Source organism: Pararge aegeria, chromosome 22 (genome assembly GCF_905163445.1).
Source record: "Pararge aegeria chromosome 22, ilParAegt1.1, whole genome shotgun sequence".
Taxonomy (NCBI): Eukaryota; Metazoa; Arthropoda; class Insecta; order Lepidoptera; family Nymphalidae; genus Pararge; species Pararge aegeria.
The window spans coordinates 1,042,096-1,060,287 of NC_053201.1; the positions used below are offsets into that span (position 1 = coordinate 1,042,096).

At 38.0% G+C, this 18,192-nt stretch overlaps 1 protein-coding gene across 3 annotated transcripts in view; it reads right to left on the reverse strand.

Moving 5' to 3' along the window:
- LOC120633916 (LIM domain only protein 7) overlaps positions 1-18,192 on the reverse strand; it is a 236,275-nt gene that overhangs the window by 14,302 nt on the left and 203,781 nt on the right. For all 3 annotated transcript variants that reach the window (XM_039904319.1, XM_039904317.1, XM_039904318.1), the window contains 4 exons: positions 5,879-6,011; positions 3,808-5,268; positions 1,759-2,085; positions 901-1,227 (listed from right to left, as the gene is read on the reverse strand). In XM_039904319.1, coding sequence (XP_039760253.1) covers positions 901-1,227; positions 1,759-2,085; positions 3,808-5,268; positions 5,879-6,011 — 2,248 coding nt within the window. The remainder of the gene's footprint in view (positions 1-900; positions 1,228-1,758; positions 2,086-3,807; positions 5,269-5,878; positions 6,012-18,192) is intronic.

An 18,192-nucleotide genomic window follows, 5' to 3' on the forward strand; every position in this document is an offset into this window, starting at 1 on the left:
TTCTCCTGCTTTTCGCGGACTATAGCAAATTAAGCTTAATTTTCATAATATATCATGGATTTCCGCAAAGTAACGCCTGCTTCTATCCAAACCAATCAATAGATAAAATACACTGTCAAAGACACTAAAGTCTATAACAGTTTTGGAATAAACAGTAATCGTCTTTTTGTTTTCAGTGTGCGTGATTAAGGAGGTTTCCAATACTTGCAAGCTCGAATTACTATGACTTACATATACTATGGCTTGACATCATCATCATATCAACCCACTACCGGCCCACTACAATGAGAAGGGGTTAACGCCGTAGTCCACCACGTTGGCCCAGTGCAGATTGGTGGAATCCACACACCTTTGAAAACATTATGGATATCTCTCAGGTACAGGTTTCCTCGCGATGTTTTCCTAACCGTTGAAGCAAGTGATATTTTGATTGCTTAAAACGCACATTACTTAGAAAAGCTAAGAGGAGCGTGCAGGAACGCGAATCCCCGATAGTGAAGCCTAGAGGGTAAAACTTCGCCATCACACATCATCGCTATCACCACCGCTTCCAAAATCATATTGGAGCAATCTCACCTGGTGGTAAGTGATGATGCAGTCTAAGATGCTAGCGGGCTAACCTGTTAGGGAGTATGGTAATCATATCATATCTACATCGGAACGCTAAATCGCTTCGCAAATCTATGTCTAGGTAGGGTGGCAACAAGCCGCGGCAGAAGCCAAATCGCCCCTGCCGGAAATAGAACCCGGAACCTCCCACTTGAATATACAGCTCTCACCGTTGCGCCAGGGAGGCGTCAAAAATTGATCAATAATGCCTATGCCCCTTAGTGGGACTTCAATTAAGTTGATGATAATTATAGACGAAACAAAAGCCAACTACAACATTTTAGAAGTTACCTCACTATTCTGTCTGCTATGAGGGTTCGAAGTCTCCGGAGACGAATGCCTCTTATACCACCCATCTGAACCCCTATCGACATCCACTCCGGAATCCCTGCTATCACGTAGCTTGGCATCCATCTCATTTGCCAGGGTCTTCTTGTAAAGCAACTTCTCTATTTTGGTCTCCTCTTGCAGGAACGAGGTGATGTCGGGGCGCGGAGCTAGTGTTAGGTCCACGTCTAAGTAGCTGTCGTCTTGTCCCTCGATGCCTAGGAAACTGGTGCGTTTGTTGCGGATCTCTTTTTTGATTCGGCGCGCCGAGCTGGTGTGTTTGAAGTTGCCCTGGAAATTATGGAATACAGATTAGAACTTCGTGATCGAAATATTAGAAATGAAATCTGTAGAAAGAACTAGAGTACTAATTGCCGTACCGAGCAGATGGCCTTCTTTATGGCAAGTAAAAACCCATCGCCTAGAAACAGAGCACTCCATGCAGCATGGAACGAGCATGTCTAACAGATTGCCGCCCTATGCCTATCAACCTTGGGCGTAGGTGTTAATTCTCAGCTAAAGTGGGTAACTAAAAATAGTAATGGGCACAACCTGTGGTGGCGTCCCACCGTGCAGAAGAGGCGCCCCTCCACAGAAAAGCCTTATTGGAATGCTCCCCTCTTCAAATCTTGTGGGAAGGTATACCAATGAGATATAAATCTTTGGAACACCAACGAAATGAGCTATCTCCAGTATCAAGTATCTCTACCTATTTAAATCAAGATATTTTTAATTTTCAGATTCAAACCAGGGTTTATCCGGACATTCGCGGTGGTCCTTGCAGAAGTTCCGGCATTCAAACACACTAAATGCTCTACTTACATTTCCAAGTAGTTCATCTTCAGGGCTATCTTCCATGGGTGGTGGTGGAGGCTTCTCCTTTGGTGGTTCCAAAGCGTTCGTAGGAAGATCCAAAGGAAACGCTCCAGCGTCAACAATATTATTCTGATTAAATATATCAATATTCTCATATAATGGCGTCACGGATACTTTCTTTTCCACGTCAAAATCTAGCAATTTATCAACTTCATCCATGGTTATTTTTTTTGTGTTCATCTCATATGGTTTATTTTCATTTTCTTCCATTGTAATGTCAACACTTTCTTCAGAATCTAATTCCTTGAACGCTAGCTCTAAGGCGTCTATGACCTGAAGTTGCAATAAACAAATTGTTGATGATATTGGAAAAAGAAAAAAAAAACAGGCAGATCAAAATAAATTAATTTAAACAAAAAAGTAAATCTCTATAAAATAAATAATAATAAAAATTTTATTACTAAAATTAAAAACAACGTAATAATGAATGAAAATATAAATAAGAAAGTAAGAAAAATATATAAGCGACGTGACAAATTAGCACAAGATGCGGCGAAAATGCGTGTTAATAAGCAAAGCACGTTAACATAGAAATGTCTTACCTTTTAACCTGTTAAACCATCACCAAAAGCTGATGAAACATCGTAAAGAACTTTAATTAATATTCGTAGAAATATATAATTAAGTAACGAGGAGTAAACCTATTCCTAGAGCACTATCAAACATTTAACTGAGACATAATGGTTAGATATGAAGCCAGTTTACACAAGATACGAGTACAACAGATAACATTCTGTTTATCACGCCTCATAAAGTGGTACACTCTGATTTCTTTCCACCTATACAGGATCAGCTTATCATAGTTACGTTTACACATGATATATAGCATGTTAATGAGGATATCAATATATTACATAAATAAAACCCATATGAAACTGTTTAACATATATTTCAATAATGAATTTACAGATATCACCGTACAGAAAATAGTCTAAAATGCTATGAGTAAAATGGGCTCTACACTGAAATACTTAATGGTTTCTAAAAATAGACACAATGAAATGGGCACTACATTTTTCAAACCCTGTATTAACTAGGCACTACGTAAATGATCATTGAATGAATATTCGGTTGAATCCTGTGCAGTGCTTTCATCCAGTTTTGTTTAGCACACACATTTTTAGATACAAATGAATTCTACATTTTACGATTAATAATGAGTTAAGTAATGTTATGTAAACTTTGTAGACTATTAGTTTATGGATTGGGTTGGCGACTTACTGTCCTGATGAACATTAGTATAACATAGTTGGAAGACCGTCTTTCGGTATGTAAACGAAGAGATCACAAAATTACACAGGTCCAATACTAAATTCTCATCTTCCTTGCTATAAATCTACAGCAATATATGAGAAGTTGTATGGATGAAGTTTAAGGTATTATATACCTTTTAGGCCGTTAGTTACCTCCAGTTCCTCCTTTAGTGTTACTAGTAGTTGTTACTGTTTTTAAAGTAGTTACTTTATTATTTATAAACAAAATAGTATTCCGTCTATTAGGCTCTGCACAGCGTTTGGTCCTTTTTTGCCAAAATGGATTAGAGTCTTGTGAATTACTTACCCCTATTTCTTCATCGGGACTAGGTAGAGTATCTGGGTTTTGCAGCACTCGAGTGTTAGATGTAAGATGACCAATATGAGAAGTCTCATTAAATACACTTTTATCTAAAGTTGCATTATTAGAGTGCTCGTAAGAATTGGCAGCGTTATTTTTTAATGTGTTATTGTTAAATGTAATAAGGTTAGTTTTTAGCGATTTAATGGAATTCTTCGGTGAAATGTTAGTTGTAGTTGTAATATTAGAGACAGTTACCATTGACATGCTTTTGTTGTTAGTAGAATCATTAGTACATATTTGGTTAGTGCTAGAAGTTTCCCTTGCACCAGTGCTCAGATTGTTGCAAATTTCATTCAAGTTCAAATGAATAGTCATTTTGCCCTCGAATACAACCGTGTCGCCTTCCGACGTGGTGGACACGGGTTCATTTAGACTTACACTGGAAGAATCTTGATTGTCCAAGCTTTTCAATGTATCTTCATCTTCTTTGTCCATTTGGATTTCTGTAACTTCAGTGACGCTAAGCTCTTCAGGCTGCGAGACTGCTTGCGTATAGTTACTTGCGCTATCACTATCATCTGCCAGACTTTCTTTGTCATAATCTTGAATGAAAAGCTCCGTTTTGGTTTGATGTTTCAGCTTTAAATCCATGTCATCGTGTTCATTGATTTTAGTCGGAACAAGAGTCGCGCCATCTTCATTAGAAGACTCGTATTCAGATACTTCGGCCATAGGTTCTCCAATGGGAGAAGCTACCTGAGTTAAATCTGCTATATCATCAGCCGGTGCGCAAGAATCCCTGGCGGTATGGATACCACTATCCTCCGTCTCTATGTCACTTTGGACAGTGTTGTTCTGGATTTCACCGCATTCGAAATCTTCGAGACTTTGAATCCTTTCGAAGGAATTAGGAGAAGATTGACCATTAATATCTAAACTATCAAGTGAGCGACAAAAACTCTGCATTTGATCTTCCAGTTTGTAAGAACTATCAGACAACTTATCTTTTAAATCGTTATATTCAGCCTCCTCTTTGATTTTATCATTCTGCATGATTTCTTCTTCGATTGATAATTTTGGTACTTCCTTGTTTTTTGCCGCATCAAGACAGGACAAGCGTTCTTTTATACTCATAGATACTTCCTTTACCTCCGTTTTTGTGATTTTGATATCTTCTTCTGATGTTTGCGATTTAAGACTTGACAAACGCTCTTTTAGCGATTTAGTGTTGTTAAGATCTCCATTTGACAGCCTTTTTGCTTTATCGACTTCAGTACTTGTAGATTTAAAATTGTTAAAAGACGAAAGTCTCTCCTTTAGAGGCTTCACTTCGACGGGCAATTTATTCAAGTCACTCGTTGACTTTTGGAAATAAGATTCTTCGTTAAACTTTTCTAAAGAAGACATTCTTTCTTTGATTGACTTTTTGTTTGCCATATCAGGTAATTTTGGTTTGCTCACTTGTAGTTCCTGCGAGTTTTCTCTTTCGAACTGCTCTCTTCGTTTGTGAATATCTACTTTAGGTAAATCCTTTTTTTGGTTATTATTTCTCAGGTCATTTGCTCTTTCCTGTTGGAACGAAAATACTTTTTCTTCAATTTTATTGCTCACTGACGTTCTGATTCTATTGATATCACCGTTTGTCTTATCTGGCGACTTGTCTTTGAGGTTATTGTTGACGGCTGTTTTGACGATGCTGCTGTTCGTTTGTGAGATGATTCTCGACTTATATCCTTCTATAGCGCCTTCGTAAGTATACTCCTCAGGTTCAGGCGAGCTGATGGTCGTGGTCGTGCATGTGTCATATTCGTTCGCGCTGGAACCTAGTTTGCGATTGTTGTCGCCATTTGACACATTTTCCACGTCCGAATGGTTTTTATCGTGGTCCATACCATCACTCTGAAAGAGAAACATTTTGTATTATAAACTTTATTTAACCATGATTATGCTAGTTAATAATTTGCATTTAAGTGGTAATAAAGTTTAGATGACTATGTAATTTTTTATTATTTTTCAAAAAAAAATTATTTAATAAATCAAAAAGATAGTACACTAATTTTCATTAATACATCTAATTGACTATATCAAGATGAGACTATGAGAAACTCTGCTGGAGCGACGATGCTTGAAAAGACTCGTGAGCTTTAAATTCCGAGAGTTTGCGTAAATTGGTCGAAGACAGCCTTTGGTGGCAGCACTTGATGTCAAAGAAAATGTGCAATTTTATAAATTGAACATGCATATAAAAATCGATAATTCCTTAGAGTGTAGGTGTAAAAACACTAACAGAAATTATTAATGACAAACGTGTCTCATTGTAATATAGACCTTTAAAAAGTAGATCGAAACTGCAATGTTTGATATAAAAGGCATATACTAATTTCAGCATCGACAGTAGTAGAGCCGTAACTTAATTCCTCCAAGTGTAGGTAAAAACACTAATAAAAATAACAGAATGTATATAAGTTCTTAATTACAGACTACAAAACTTATCTATATAGATGCTTACCGCCAAGCTGTGAGTGTCGCAGTCTTCGCTGAGGCTGCTCTTAGTGCTGGAGGTGCCGATCCCCAGGTCGCTCAAATCGTGCGCATCGTCTTCTGTGTACATGGCCAGAGGGTTTCGCCTTCTACGGCCCGCGCTGAAACAAAGATACAAAAATATTTAGATAAGTCAACATTAAATTGAGTTCATTAAGACTTTTACAACCTAATATTCTTGGTCACCGATAGACCTTCGAGAAGATACCGTGTCATCGCGGTTACTACAGTCTTTGTATTATTATTTGGTAACTTTCGACGTCGAGTGGTGACGGTTGATAAGAATACAGTTTTCACCACCCCTTTTTAGACTAAGGGCAATAAAGGAGCAGCGTGCTCTGTTCTACATACTGCCATCACCAACCCGTCTGTCCAGCGCGCCAACTCTCCCGTCGGTAGAGGCCTTTGGTCCAGCAGTGGACTGTAAAAGTCCACTGCTGGACCTTCCTTCTGTTAATGAACCTTCGATATAAATTATTGAAAACCTTAAACTGAGAAAAGCTTTTGCGTATATAAAGGAACACACGTGATTTGAACTTCTGTCATGCAAGTGATCAGTTATTACTTATGTAATAAAACCCAATGTAGTAAGCAAATCTTGTATCGTTACTTTCATAACATTTCTATGAATTTCCTTAAGAGCCACATCACGTCGGCTCGGTGTCTCACAAAGAAAAGTCTGTAACGATTTCCTAGACTTTATTGGAGCGAGATTTCCTTCTAGGGATTGCTCGAGCGAAGCGGCGTTATGCATTATTGAAGGATTGCCAACTAAGAGTGTTTATGGGTACTGAAATACTTATTTTTTAAAACAAGAGACTTTTATAGAGAAAGGTGATGTTTTTTTTATTTAAAAAGTAATTGATTGAAGATTAACGTCAAGTTGCAAAATTGGGCCATTAAAATTCATTATTTGGCATGCGCTGAGAAAACTATTGATGATACTTATTCCACTACATGATTAGATAACTTAATTATTTTTTATATATATGTATCCAGAGATAATGGTTAAATTTTTTATTATTCGTGTTTTCGATGCGTATTCATGTTTCTTACTTATATTTGTGTACACCCTAACCCTGTACTGTAACTTTTCTCCTGTTTTTTGACAGGTTGCCTGGTAGAGATCGCTTGTTAGCGATAATGCCGACTACTGTACCTGCCTAATATTTGTAAATTTTTATTCTTGTTAAACTTTTTATTACAAATACAATTGTTTTGTACAATAAAGTGTATTCAATAAATAAAATAAATAAATACATAAATAAATAAATATACTACGACAATACACACATTGCCATCTAGCCCCAAAGTAAGCGTAGCCTGTGTTATGGGTACTAATATAGCTGATGAATATTTTTATGAATATAATACACATAAATACTTATAATATACAGATAAAAACCCAGACACTGAAAAACATTCATGTTTATCACACAAGCATTTTCCAGTTGTGATAATCGAACCCACGGCCTTGGACTCAGAAAGCAGGGAAAGTATTAATATACAACTATAGTAAAAATGGACAAAGAATTCGGGCAACATCTAGAAGCATTTAAATAAACCAATGTTTATGTCATCATTGTGTCATACAGTAATTATCTGCAGATCGCTTGCCTATGTTTGTCTGTTAGTCACTGACAGTGAGTCATGCTGGATATTTATATATTAATAGTAATAGGTGCTGACAGCGAGGCATTCGCGAGTGAGCAATCATAGGAGAATTTACTAATCTTAAGTTTTCCTAGCACAAGATTTGCCTGCTCTCAGGCTGAGTTGGCGGCCATTTGCTCCATTGTTAAATATCTTCGTAAAGCGTAACAAAGAAACTTTCATTGAAATTTATTATATTAGTAGGGATTATAATTTGGCTTCTTTGTTGTATACATTGTAAATGGCATCTGAGTGGCGAGTAATTACATGCATTGCATTGTAGGATGTTAATTTTGGGACAAGGATTTGAGGGAGAACACTGTCCGAATACAGATCCAATGTCAAAAAATCACAGGTACTTATGAAACGTACATACTAGTATGTTTCCATTATAGCGCGGTGACGGTAATACGGAAAAGACGGTGAAAATTTAATTTTAACGTAAAACGTAAACGTACGTTAACATAAAAATAAAGCTAGGAGGGTACCAAATGCGCCCTGACCTAAGAAGAGGTCCCAAAAATCTTAGCCGGGTTTTTTTTACCATGCCACACAGTTAATTTATTAGAGAAATTCATACCAATGTTTTGTTTAGTGATTCCCATACCTACTTAAAAATCGGCTCAATAGTTTTTCGGAGAAAAGACCTAAAATGACGACCTCATTGGCGCAGCGGTGAGCGCTCTGGATTCAAGTGGAAGGTCCCAGGTTCGATGCCCGGCAGGGGAAATTGGGCAAATTATAATTTCTATATTTTCTCTGGTCTGGTCTGGTTGGGAGGCTTCTGGCTAGTTTAGCGTTACGGTATGATGTCGCGTAGAAACCGGTTAGGGGTATGAGTTTAATATAACTGCCATCTAAAAGGTTAGCCCATTAGCATTTTAGACTGCACTATCACTTACCAGTAGGTGAGATTACAGTCAAGGGCTAACTTGTAGTGGAATAAAAAATAAAATCTCTAACGTCAAACGTAATATACAGTCCCACCGTGGTTATTTAAAAAACACTTTCTTCCGTATAGGCGTGGACGTATAATGAATAACATTATGTCTGTATATTACACGCTTTCCAATAGTTCCTCATATCTCCAACATATAAGCGTGGATAGACTAAAAGCCTCTACACATCACGCGTATCTTACGCGTAGTTAAGACACGGAAGACATCGATTTTATCTTTATGACTCATTACATATTTGCATACAGTTAGTTGAAAGGAAGGACAGTAATTTAGGCAACTTTATATCCCAGGACTTATTATCCCTCTTCTTAAGCGCTACCTAACAACATCCGACATACCAAGCGACTCCATCGATAAAGCCGTTAAGACCTTTTAGGAACGTCGACTTAAAGACCTCTACACGAAAAGACCCAGTCAGTTTTCCTACACCTACACGGACGATACAGCCGGCCATTTACACTGTGCGCAATGTAACGGACTTTCAAACCCAAATGTGGATTTGCAGTCACATTCGCTCACATGTCCGGCATTAGTCTGGTCTACCGGTGAAGGAAAAGTAAGTCAACGAGGCTCATATCCCAAGAAAATCCCTATTGGGACGTTGGTGGTCCCACTCCCAAGGTGCTGGAAAGGCGACCTCGCACCGGTAAACGCAGCGTTGGTAACCTTCACGAGGTGGAGATCTATGCCCAGCAGTGACATTTGGTTGACATGATGATGACCATAATACATAAAATGTAACGTGGGCAAAGAACGCGGGCAACAGCTAATCCATATTTCTTTATTAGAGTTTTCTTTGCACCATAATTGCCAACGTTCAGACATGCGTTTCTATCTCAATAAACAATTTAAGGCAAATAAAGCGCACTGTGGTCACAAAATGGTTTGTAATGACACGTTATTGGCTTAAATTAAGCTTCCATACACATGTATATATAATTTTTTGGAGGCGACCTTGCAGCTGCTGATTTAAACGCGCGGTTGTAAAACGCTGTGTGCATAGGCCTTAACACAGGGGTTATATAAGCGAATTATGCCTGATCTCCAAAACCTGCCGGACGGGTATTTTCAAGGCGAATGTCATGACAGGTGGACACTTTCCGGTGATAAAGTTTGAAGTCATTTAATTGTATTGGTGTCTATACTTTTTTATAGGTATTATTTGTCGACTTGCCTGACGCAATAGTGAGAGTCGTGGTCATATAACTAGGAGGTCCTGAGATCGGTCTCCGGTAGAGCAATTTAGTGATTTATAACTGATGAATTTTATCTGGTCTGATGCCAGAGGTACGTTTCGCCCGTGGCCAATTACCACATTAACGATTAGGAGTATCATCAACATCATCATATCGACCTATTACCGGCCCACTACAGGGCACGGGTCTCCTCCCACAATGAGAAGGGGTTCATGCCGTAGTCCACCACGCTGGTCCAGTGCGGATTGGTGTACGCCACATAACTTTGAGAACATAACGTAGAATTCTCAGCCATGCAGGTTTACTCACGATGTTTTCCTTCACGATGCACCGTCGAAGCAAGTGATATTTTTATTTACTTAAAACGCTATGTGCGTAACTTAAAGAAGTTAGAGGTGCGTGCTGGGAACTCGTGAAGACGAGCACCTATCCACTGCGCTATCACAGCTTTAGGAGTATGGATTTTGTATAACTGCCACTTTACTAACTGCCTCTAACTGATAAGCCCGCTATCATCTTAGGTGCCGGTTTAATTGACTGACTAAGCAGATAGTCCACCTGTTGGTAAGTGGAAAACCATCGCCTATATAAGACTCATGTGCCTGTAATTACAATGGCAACCACATCCTTCAGGCCGATACTGGTACACAGCATTTCAATGCTGCTTCGCGACGGAAATATGCATGGTGGAAGTACTTCCCCGGACAGGCAGTTCCAAAAAGCTACTACTAAATAATTATATGTAAATAATATGTATGAGAATTGCGAAAGGAAAAAAAAAGAGTGTGTACTTATGTACACCCCTTAGAAGTTATAATTCTTTGGCGTAACAAGATAAAAATCTTTTCAAAATTTTTGTCTTACGCTTTATTCTAGGTTTGTAGAGAAAACGACACTAACAATAAAAATAAAGGTATTTAATACGTTGTCAGTTTTATTATAACGCATTACCTCGTTATCTCATAATCGGACCACCAAGTTTCACTGAACATTAAAATTTGAGATTTTGGTACAATGGAATCAATTAAATGACCGCAATGAGCCAGCAGACTTTGACAATTGAAAGTTGACTTTAGCTAACATCAGCCATTAACAAGAATTGAATTGAATTGAGCTAACTTCAGGGTGTCGTTTTCTGTGACGATGGGCGCGCGCATCGTAAAAATTTACTCTCATCATTTTTTCCCAAAACGCCAAAAGAAGTATAACTTCAAAAAGTCCTGCATAAAATTACCCTTTAACTTTCAACGAAACATGGAAGCTTGTATGTCAATATTAACATTGATGGAGTTGAACATACAACCATTAAAATCTCAATGCATCCTAGATGCAAACATAATGCTGGACTCAAACTGGCAATAACTCAGTGCTCAAGCAGCTGACATAAAGAGGTTGTTGTTACGGCAATACAAACACTTTCGCGTGAACGGTGGATTATTGTTTTGTATTATTAGGTGCTTACGTAATAAACGACAAGGCTGCTTGGAAGCATTGGATAAAAGCAGGCGTTACTTTGCGGAATTCATGTATATTCCATAGATATATTATGAAAATTAAGCTAATTTGCTATACTCCGCGAAAAGTAGGATAATCTGCATGGTGTTATTTATAATTTCTTCAATCTTTATTCTCTACACAAAACAGATATTCCCACGGCAATGTACCCTCCAGAGCATCCTCAGGAGACGTTGATTTAACCATTATTAATTGTTTTCAAATAGCTTGGAAGCCACTCCGCTCTGAAAAATTCTAAAGCTTGTTATACTATAAAATGATGTTGAAAAAGAGCAATCTGCTGAGTTTCTTGTAGGCTCTCCTCAGCAGAAACTGCCTTTCGAACCGGTGGTAGAGTCACTACAAACAGACTGACTTGACGTCTCAAATGTGCTTATAAACGAGGCATACTTGAAATAAATAAATTTAAAATTTTGAATATTTAATTATGTCTACCTCCTAAACGGGTAGACCGGGTCTGATTCCCTACGTGGATATTTATACGCAATTCAAAATTCACCTATTTCAAGAAGGCCCATAACAAACACAAATTTTAGACGTCAAGTCTGTCTATTCGTACCACCGAGGTAGTGTTCACTACGAACTGACAGAGAAGAAGAATCGGAGAAGACGCGGCAGTAGCTGTTTTCCAACATTATTTGTGTAGCCTGCTTCGAAGCAACATTATCGTTAAAGTTACAAATTGATAACATAAATCTCAAAGTTAAATCAAATATAACCTACGGAAGAATGTTATAAAAGAATAAACTTTGCCCAAGGTTTTCTGTACTTTCTCAGACGATATGCAAATATCATCAAATTACGTCCAATAAATGCCAACTACAACAATTTCTAAATTGGCTCAAGTCTAGTATGGTCTCTAACTTTAGAACACACAATATAACAACAACGTTTGTTATATTTTTGACTTAGCGTTACGATACGCTGATGTCAAATAGAAGCATATAATAAGGTGAGCTAAACTCAAAATCGAATAAAAAAGTTTCACACGCAACAGTCGGCAGTAATTTTAATTTAAAAAAACGCAGGTCAAGTTATGATAAGCATGCCAGGCCAAACGACCTGTACATTAGTAGGGTTTTCACTATATAACAATTTTACATAGTAATGAATTATCTATAAAACTTATCGACTTTTTGTTAAGTGTTCAAAGTCAAATCTGGAAATTTTATTGCAACCTACTTTTGCGCTGTTATAGACTATTTATATCATTGTTAAAGTTACTATTTTAAGAATTAAGCCAACCTACGTGATAGTAAATTGAATCTGCGTCCGAGGTAGCTTGGAAATTTGTGTATTGTATGCACCCAATCACAATTCACGCTTAAACTGGCACGTTACAAATTGTTCGTAAAGACATTTAGCCATGCATTTTCTACAATCCTTTCGTAATCCTTTGAGGAGTGTTTTGTTAAAATTTGATGTTTATATCTTGCCGTTTATTATGTGGGTTCTCTGTGTTTAGGACTGATTTATAACTTTCAGAAGATTATTTAATGTTAAATTAGTATAGTTTTAACAGCGTTTAAAAGAGTAGTTTTAGAAGAGCTTTTTGTGACAGAGCTCCACCATGCTTATTTCCGCCGCGAAGCAGCATTCTGTGTTCCGGTCTGGAGGCCTGTGTGATTATGCACATTAGGCTCAGGTTGAGGGACACGGGCGGCAGATTGCAGGACGTGTTCCTTGCATGCCCTGCGAAGTGGTGCTCTGTTTATAGGCGATGGCTTACCACTTATCATCAGGTAGGTCATCCGCTTGGCCCATAAATTATTACTATAAAACGGAAAAGAGGATACTGTTATTAATTCTCGTGTTTATGTAAAGTTAAACTTTAGGAACTCTTTAACGGAAGTAAGAAAATCACTTGCGCACACTCAGTCGGTTTGATTCAGTTCTTTTTATCGCCCACACAAAGTGATATAATTTTGATGCCTGTCACAACTAGCTCAATGTGGATATCATATGAATGAGCTTGACTAACAGAATCACACATTCAGATTTTATCATCATATCGACCCATTACCGGCACACTACAGAGCACGGGTTTCTCCCACAGAAAGAAGGGGTTAAAAACGTAGTCCACCACACTGGTCCAGTGCGGAATGGTCGACTCCACACAACTTTAAGAACATTATGTAGAGCTCTCAGGCGTGTAGGTTCCTTACGATGTTTTCCTTCACCGTTGAAGCAAGTGATATTTTAATAATTAGAGGTGCGTGGGGTTCGAACTCGGCCCCCCGAAAGTGAAGTCGAAATTCTACCCACTCGGCTATCGCCGCGAAAATGGCGACCTTTTTCTTTATAACTCACTCAGCATGGGTGTCAAATGCCCGTAATTTTAAATTTTAATATATTTTAATTCATTATTTAATTAATAAATTTGACAGCGCCAACCCTAATAGTTAGGCTAAGCAAAAGAAAAGTGAAAACCAGTGGTGTACTTAGTTGCGGGCCTGACTTTCGCCGTCACACTTTTGGACATTTGAATAGAAAGCTCTAACATAATATTATCGCCGCAGTTACGAGCGGTTATGACGGACGAGATAACTCCTTCTGTGTTTGATAGCGAGAATTCAAATTTTTATGATAACGATTAATTTATTCACTGAATAAATCACTTAGCACTTTATGTATTCCTAGTACTCGGCCACGCGTTGCTTTGACTTACTTTAAGATTATCCATATTCTTTCTACTATTTTTATAAAATACTAGCTGTTGCCCGCGACTTCGTCTGCGTAGTTTTTTGACGTGGCGTTCAATTTAGTTGTAGTTCTAAAAAAATTTAAAGTATTCATTATCGCTAAGCCTTAAATGAGGGGTTTGCTGCTGTCCGCTGAGGAGTTCTGTCCTCTATCTCTAACCACATTCTGATCTACACAAAGTTTGGGCAAAATTAAAAAAAAAAATTATAAACTCTATAGTACAAAAATAATTATTTAAATCGGTTATAATTTGTCGGAGTTATGTTGTAAAATCGTCAAACATTTCCATCCCCTGTCCCAAAGGAACCGAGCTTAATGTCGGGATAAAAATATCCTATATTCAGTGGCGTGCACAGGGTTTTTGACCAGGGTATGCATAAAGAAGGAAAATGGCATAAAATAGAAAAATCCTTCCCCTTTATGAGTAATATTTTTTTTCAGGGTATACAGTGTTTTCGTGCATGTATGGAGTGCACGCCACTGCCTATACTACTTCTAACACTTCCAAGAATATGTATACAAAGTTTCATGAGGATCTGTAAAGTAGTTTTTGCGTGAAAGCGTCACAAACGAACTTACATTGACATTTATAATATTAGTAGGGATAGGGATAGGGATTATCTATTTCGTGTTGCCTGGAAGAGATCACTTATAGCGATAAGGCCATCTTTGTACCCAAGTAAAGCAGTGATAGTATAGTTGGTAAGGCATCGATTTTCCTATCGTGGAGACCTTGTTCGAGCCCCGGCACGCACCACAGTTGATGACTTTTGTCTTCGCCGAGTATCTACTATTTCAAGATTCCTAAAGAAAGCGGTCGCGAAGTTCCCAAAGAGTTTGTCCAGTTAAAAAAACGTATAAAGAACGATGAGATGCACAACATTGTGACAGTTCCCATCACGTTCTCATTAACCAATTAAGCCAAGAATACGGAACTGACATTCAAAAACAAAATTACCAAATTCACATTGCATAATCATTACAGTGAGATGAGATGGTAGGTCGTGATAATGATCAGTCAAAGTGGGCTAACTATTTGATATTCAAATACCACTTGGGTTTAAGTGTCATAGCAATTACTTTGTTAACAATTTCGCAAATGGAGATTATCCCCTTCCATCACTACTCACTGCTATGTACACATTTTGTACATAATCAACGCATCAAAAGTACCATCTATGTGCCTATTTGAATAAAGAAATATTTGACTATGACTTTGACTTTGATTACCTAAGTTGGAGGCGAGGGCTTGGGCGAGTTCGTATCCCTGCACGCACCTCTAACTTTTTAAGTTATGTGCGTTTTAGGCAATTGACGGCCGATTGGCGCAATGGGCAGCGACCCTGCTTATAGAGCCAAGGCCGTGGGTTCGATTCCCACAACTGGACAATGTTTGTGTGATGAACATGAATGTTTTTCAGTGTCTGGGTGTTTATCTATATAATTTAAGTATATTATTCATATAATTATTCATCAGTCATCATAGTACCCATAACACAAGCTACGCTTACTTTGGGGCTAGATGGCGATGTGTGTATTGTCGTAGTATATTTATTTATTTATTTATTTATTATTAATTAAAATATAACTTGCTTCAACGGTGAAGGAAAAACATCGTATGGAAACTTGCATACCTGAGAGTTCTCTATAATGTTCTCAATAGTGAGTGAAGTCCACCAATGTTGCCAGCGTAGTTGACCTACCGCCCTAACCCCTTCTCATAGTGGGAGAGGACCCGTGCCCTGTAGTTAGCCGGTAATGAATAAATGGACCCTATTACTAAGACTCCGCTGTCTGTCCGCCGGTCACCTATATCTCATGAACCGTGACAGACAGTTGAAATTTTCACAAATGATATATTTCGGTTGCCGCTTTAACAACTAAAAAACAAAATTAAATAAATATTAAAGTGGGCTCCCATACAACAGGCAAAGAGTTTTTGCCATTTACATAGACAATGGTATGGAATCCTTCGTGCGTAAGTCCGCCTCGCACTTGGCCAGTTTTTGTTTTTACTTTTCCTGATGATAGACGTATATGCAACATTTGCATCTTGCATCCTAAACAAGGACGTATCCGAGGTCTATTAATCCCGAAAAAGTTTTCGGGCGGTTCACCCTTAAAAGAGGGAAACAGAGCGAATACGTTCAGCAATTATGGGTGCCAACTGTGGATATGTCAACTTTATAACAAGCTCAATATTCTGGACATACATCAATATTCTTCGGCCAAATTCCGAAGATCAATCCAATAAGTTTTAACTAAAGTATAATAATTTAATTTTAATTATAAATTTTATATCCATGAAATGTTTTTTATCAGTGTCCTTTTTGAATCGTACCATTTCTTTACTTTATGCTTGTATTTAATAATATAATTTTATTTCTTTAATTTCACTATTCCTTATTAAGTATACTTAATTAATGTTAGCTTTTTATGGTAACATAAAATAGCAGGACTAAATTTTTGAAAATATTTATTTATTTAAATTGAAATATTAATATTAATATTGAAATTACGGATATACTTTTATATTGTTTGTCTAGTTGTAAGCTATATTTTTTGTTTACCTATAAGAGGTTGAACTTTTTGTCTGTTTTTATGTAAAGTTGTTGGTGAACAAAATAAATGAAATAAAAACAAAGCGTGTTGGCAAACTTACGTAACGATCATTATCGTAATAAATGTTTGATTTTCTATGCACAAGTTGACACGAGAATGGTAAAAAATATCAGACTGAGCCAGTCTGAGGTTAAGAATTATAGCAAAGCGTGGCCGGGTTTAGCTAGTAGGTATGTATTATGAAAAATAAGCTTAATTTGCTATGTACCCTCTACGCACGTTTCGCTCCGAAACCGGAGAGCATCCTCAGGACATAAACAACATAAAGTCAACATTTCCTGAGGATACTCCGGCAGGGGACAGCCACTGCAGCCTTTATTTGGTCAGCCCATCTCGTGGGCGATCTTCCGCGTGATCTGATGCCCTCAATTCTTCCTTGGACAACCAGACGTTCAATGGAGTCGTTGTCTCTTCTGGATACGTGACCAAAGAACGTGAGAATACGTATGTATGTAATATATTTATTGTATTTTAGACAACTTTGTAACATGATGGGAATCAGTTGCCTATATCCAATCAAAGAACAAAGCGAAAGAGAAAATTACGTTGAAAAAACCTCCACCATGATCCATGGGAATTTAGCAAACGTGCCGGCAATTTGCGCGGGAATCGAACCCGCTCACGCGCCCCGCTCGTGGCATCACGAATCAATTTACTCCCGACATCCCGGGGTGAGGGGCAAATTGGTCCTGCGGGAATGTAAATACGACTATTATTTATTATTTACTACTGCGGCGTGGCTCTACGTGAGAGACTATTGGATTTTAGTTTATACAAGACTAAAGATACAAAAAGAGTGCCTAAGCGGAGGGGGTTTTCATCAACATCCTATGAACTTATTGACGTTATATTCTTATTCCAAGGTCCCGGGCCGCTAGTATTCAGCGGCTTCCAGGGACTCGTTTTTAAATATTGGATAGAAATAGGCGTTACTTTGCGGACATCCATGGAATATTATCAAAATTAAGCGAGAGATGTTGACTTTACAATGAACAATTGTTAAGGACTTAACAATTGTTCATTGTAAAGTCAACATCTCCTGAGGTTGCTCCGGTTTCGGAGCGAAACGTGCGTAGAGGGTATATTGCCGAAGATCTGTTTGGTGTGGAGTATAAGGATTGAAGAAATTATAAATTACACCACACAGATTCTCCTGCTTTTCGCGGAGTATAGCAAATTAAGCTTAATTTTGATAATATTCCAGGGACTCGTTTGATGTAATCTGTCCACTTGTGGCTCGACCGACGCTGCGCTTAACATTGCAGGGTCGCCTTTCTACCACTTTTTTCCTATATGCCCCTCATTGACATGTCAGTTAAGAATCCCCAACTTTTTGTGACAGAACTCGTCCATGGAAGTACCACCATAAAGTCAAGCAGCGTTGCTGCGTTGCTATGTTACGGCCTGGAGGGCGTGGTTGCCGGTGTAACTACAGGCATAGAAATCTTAAACCTACGCTTTAGATTAACGCTCCAAATCGTCCTACAAATTGCAACAGGGTGCTGTTGCAATTTGTAGGACGTGTTCTTCGCAAGGCCTGCGTTGAGTTTAACTCTGTTTATAGACGATGGTTTTCCACTTTCCATCAGGTGGACCAACTGCTTGGTTCGTCATTTATTATGACAATAAAAAGG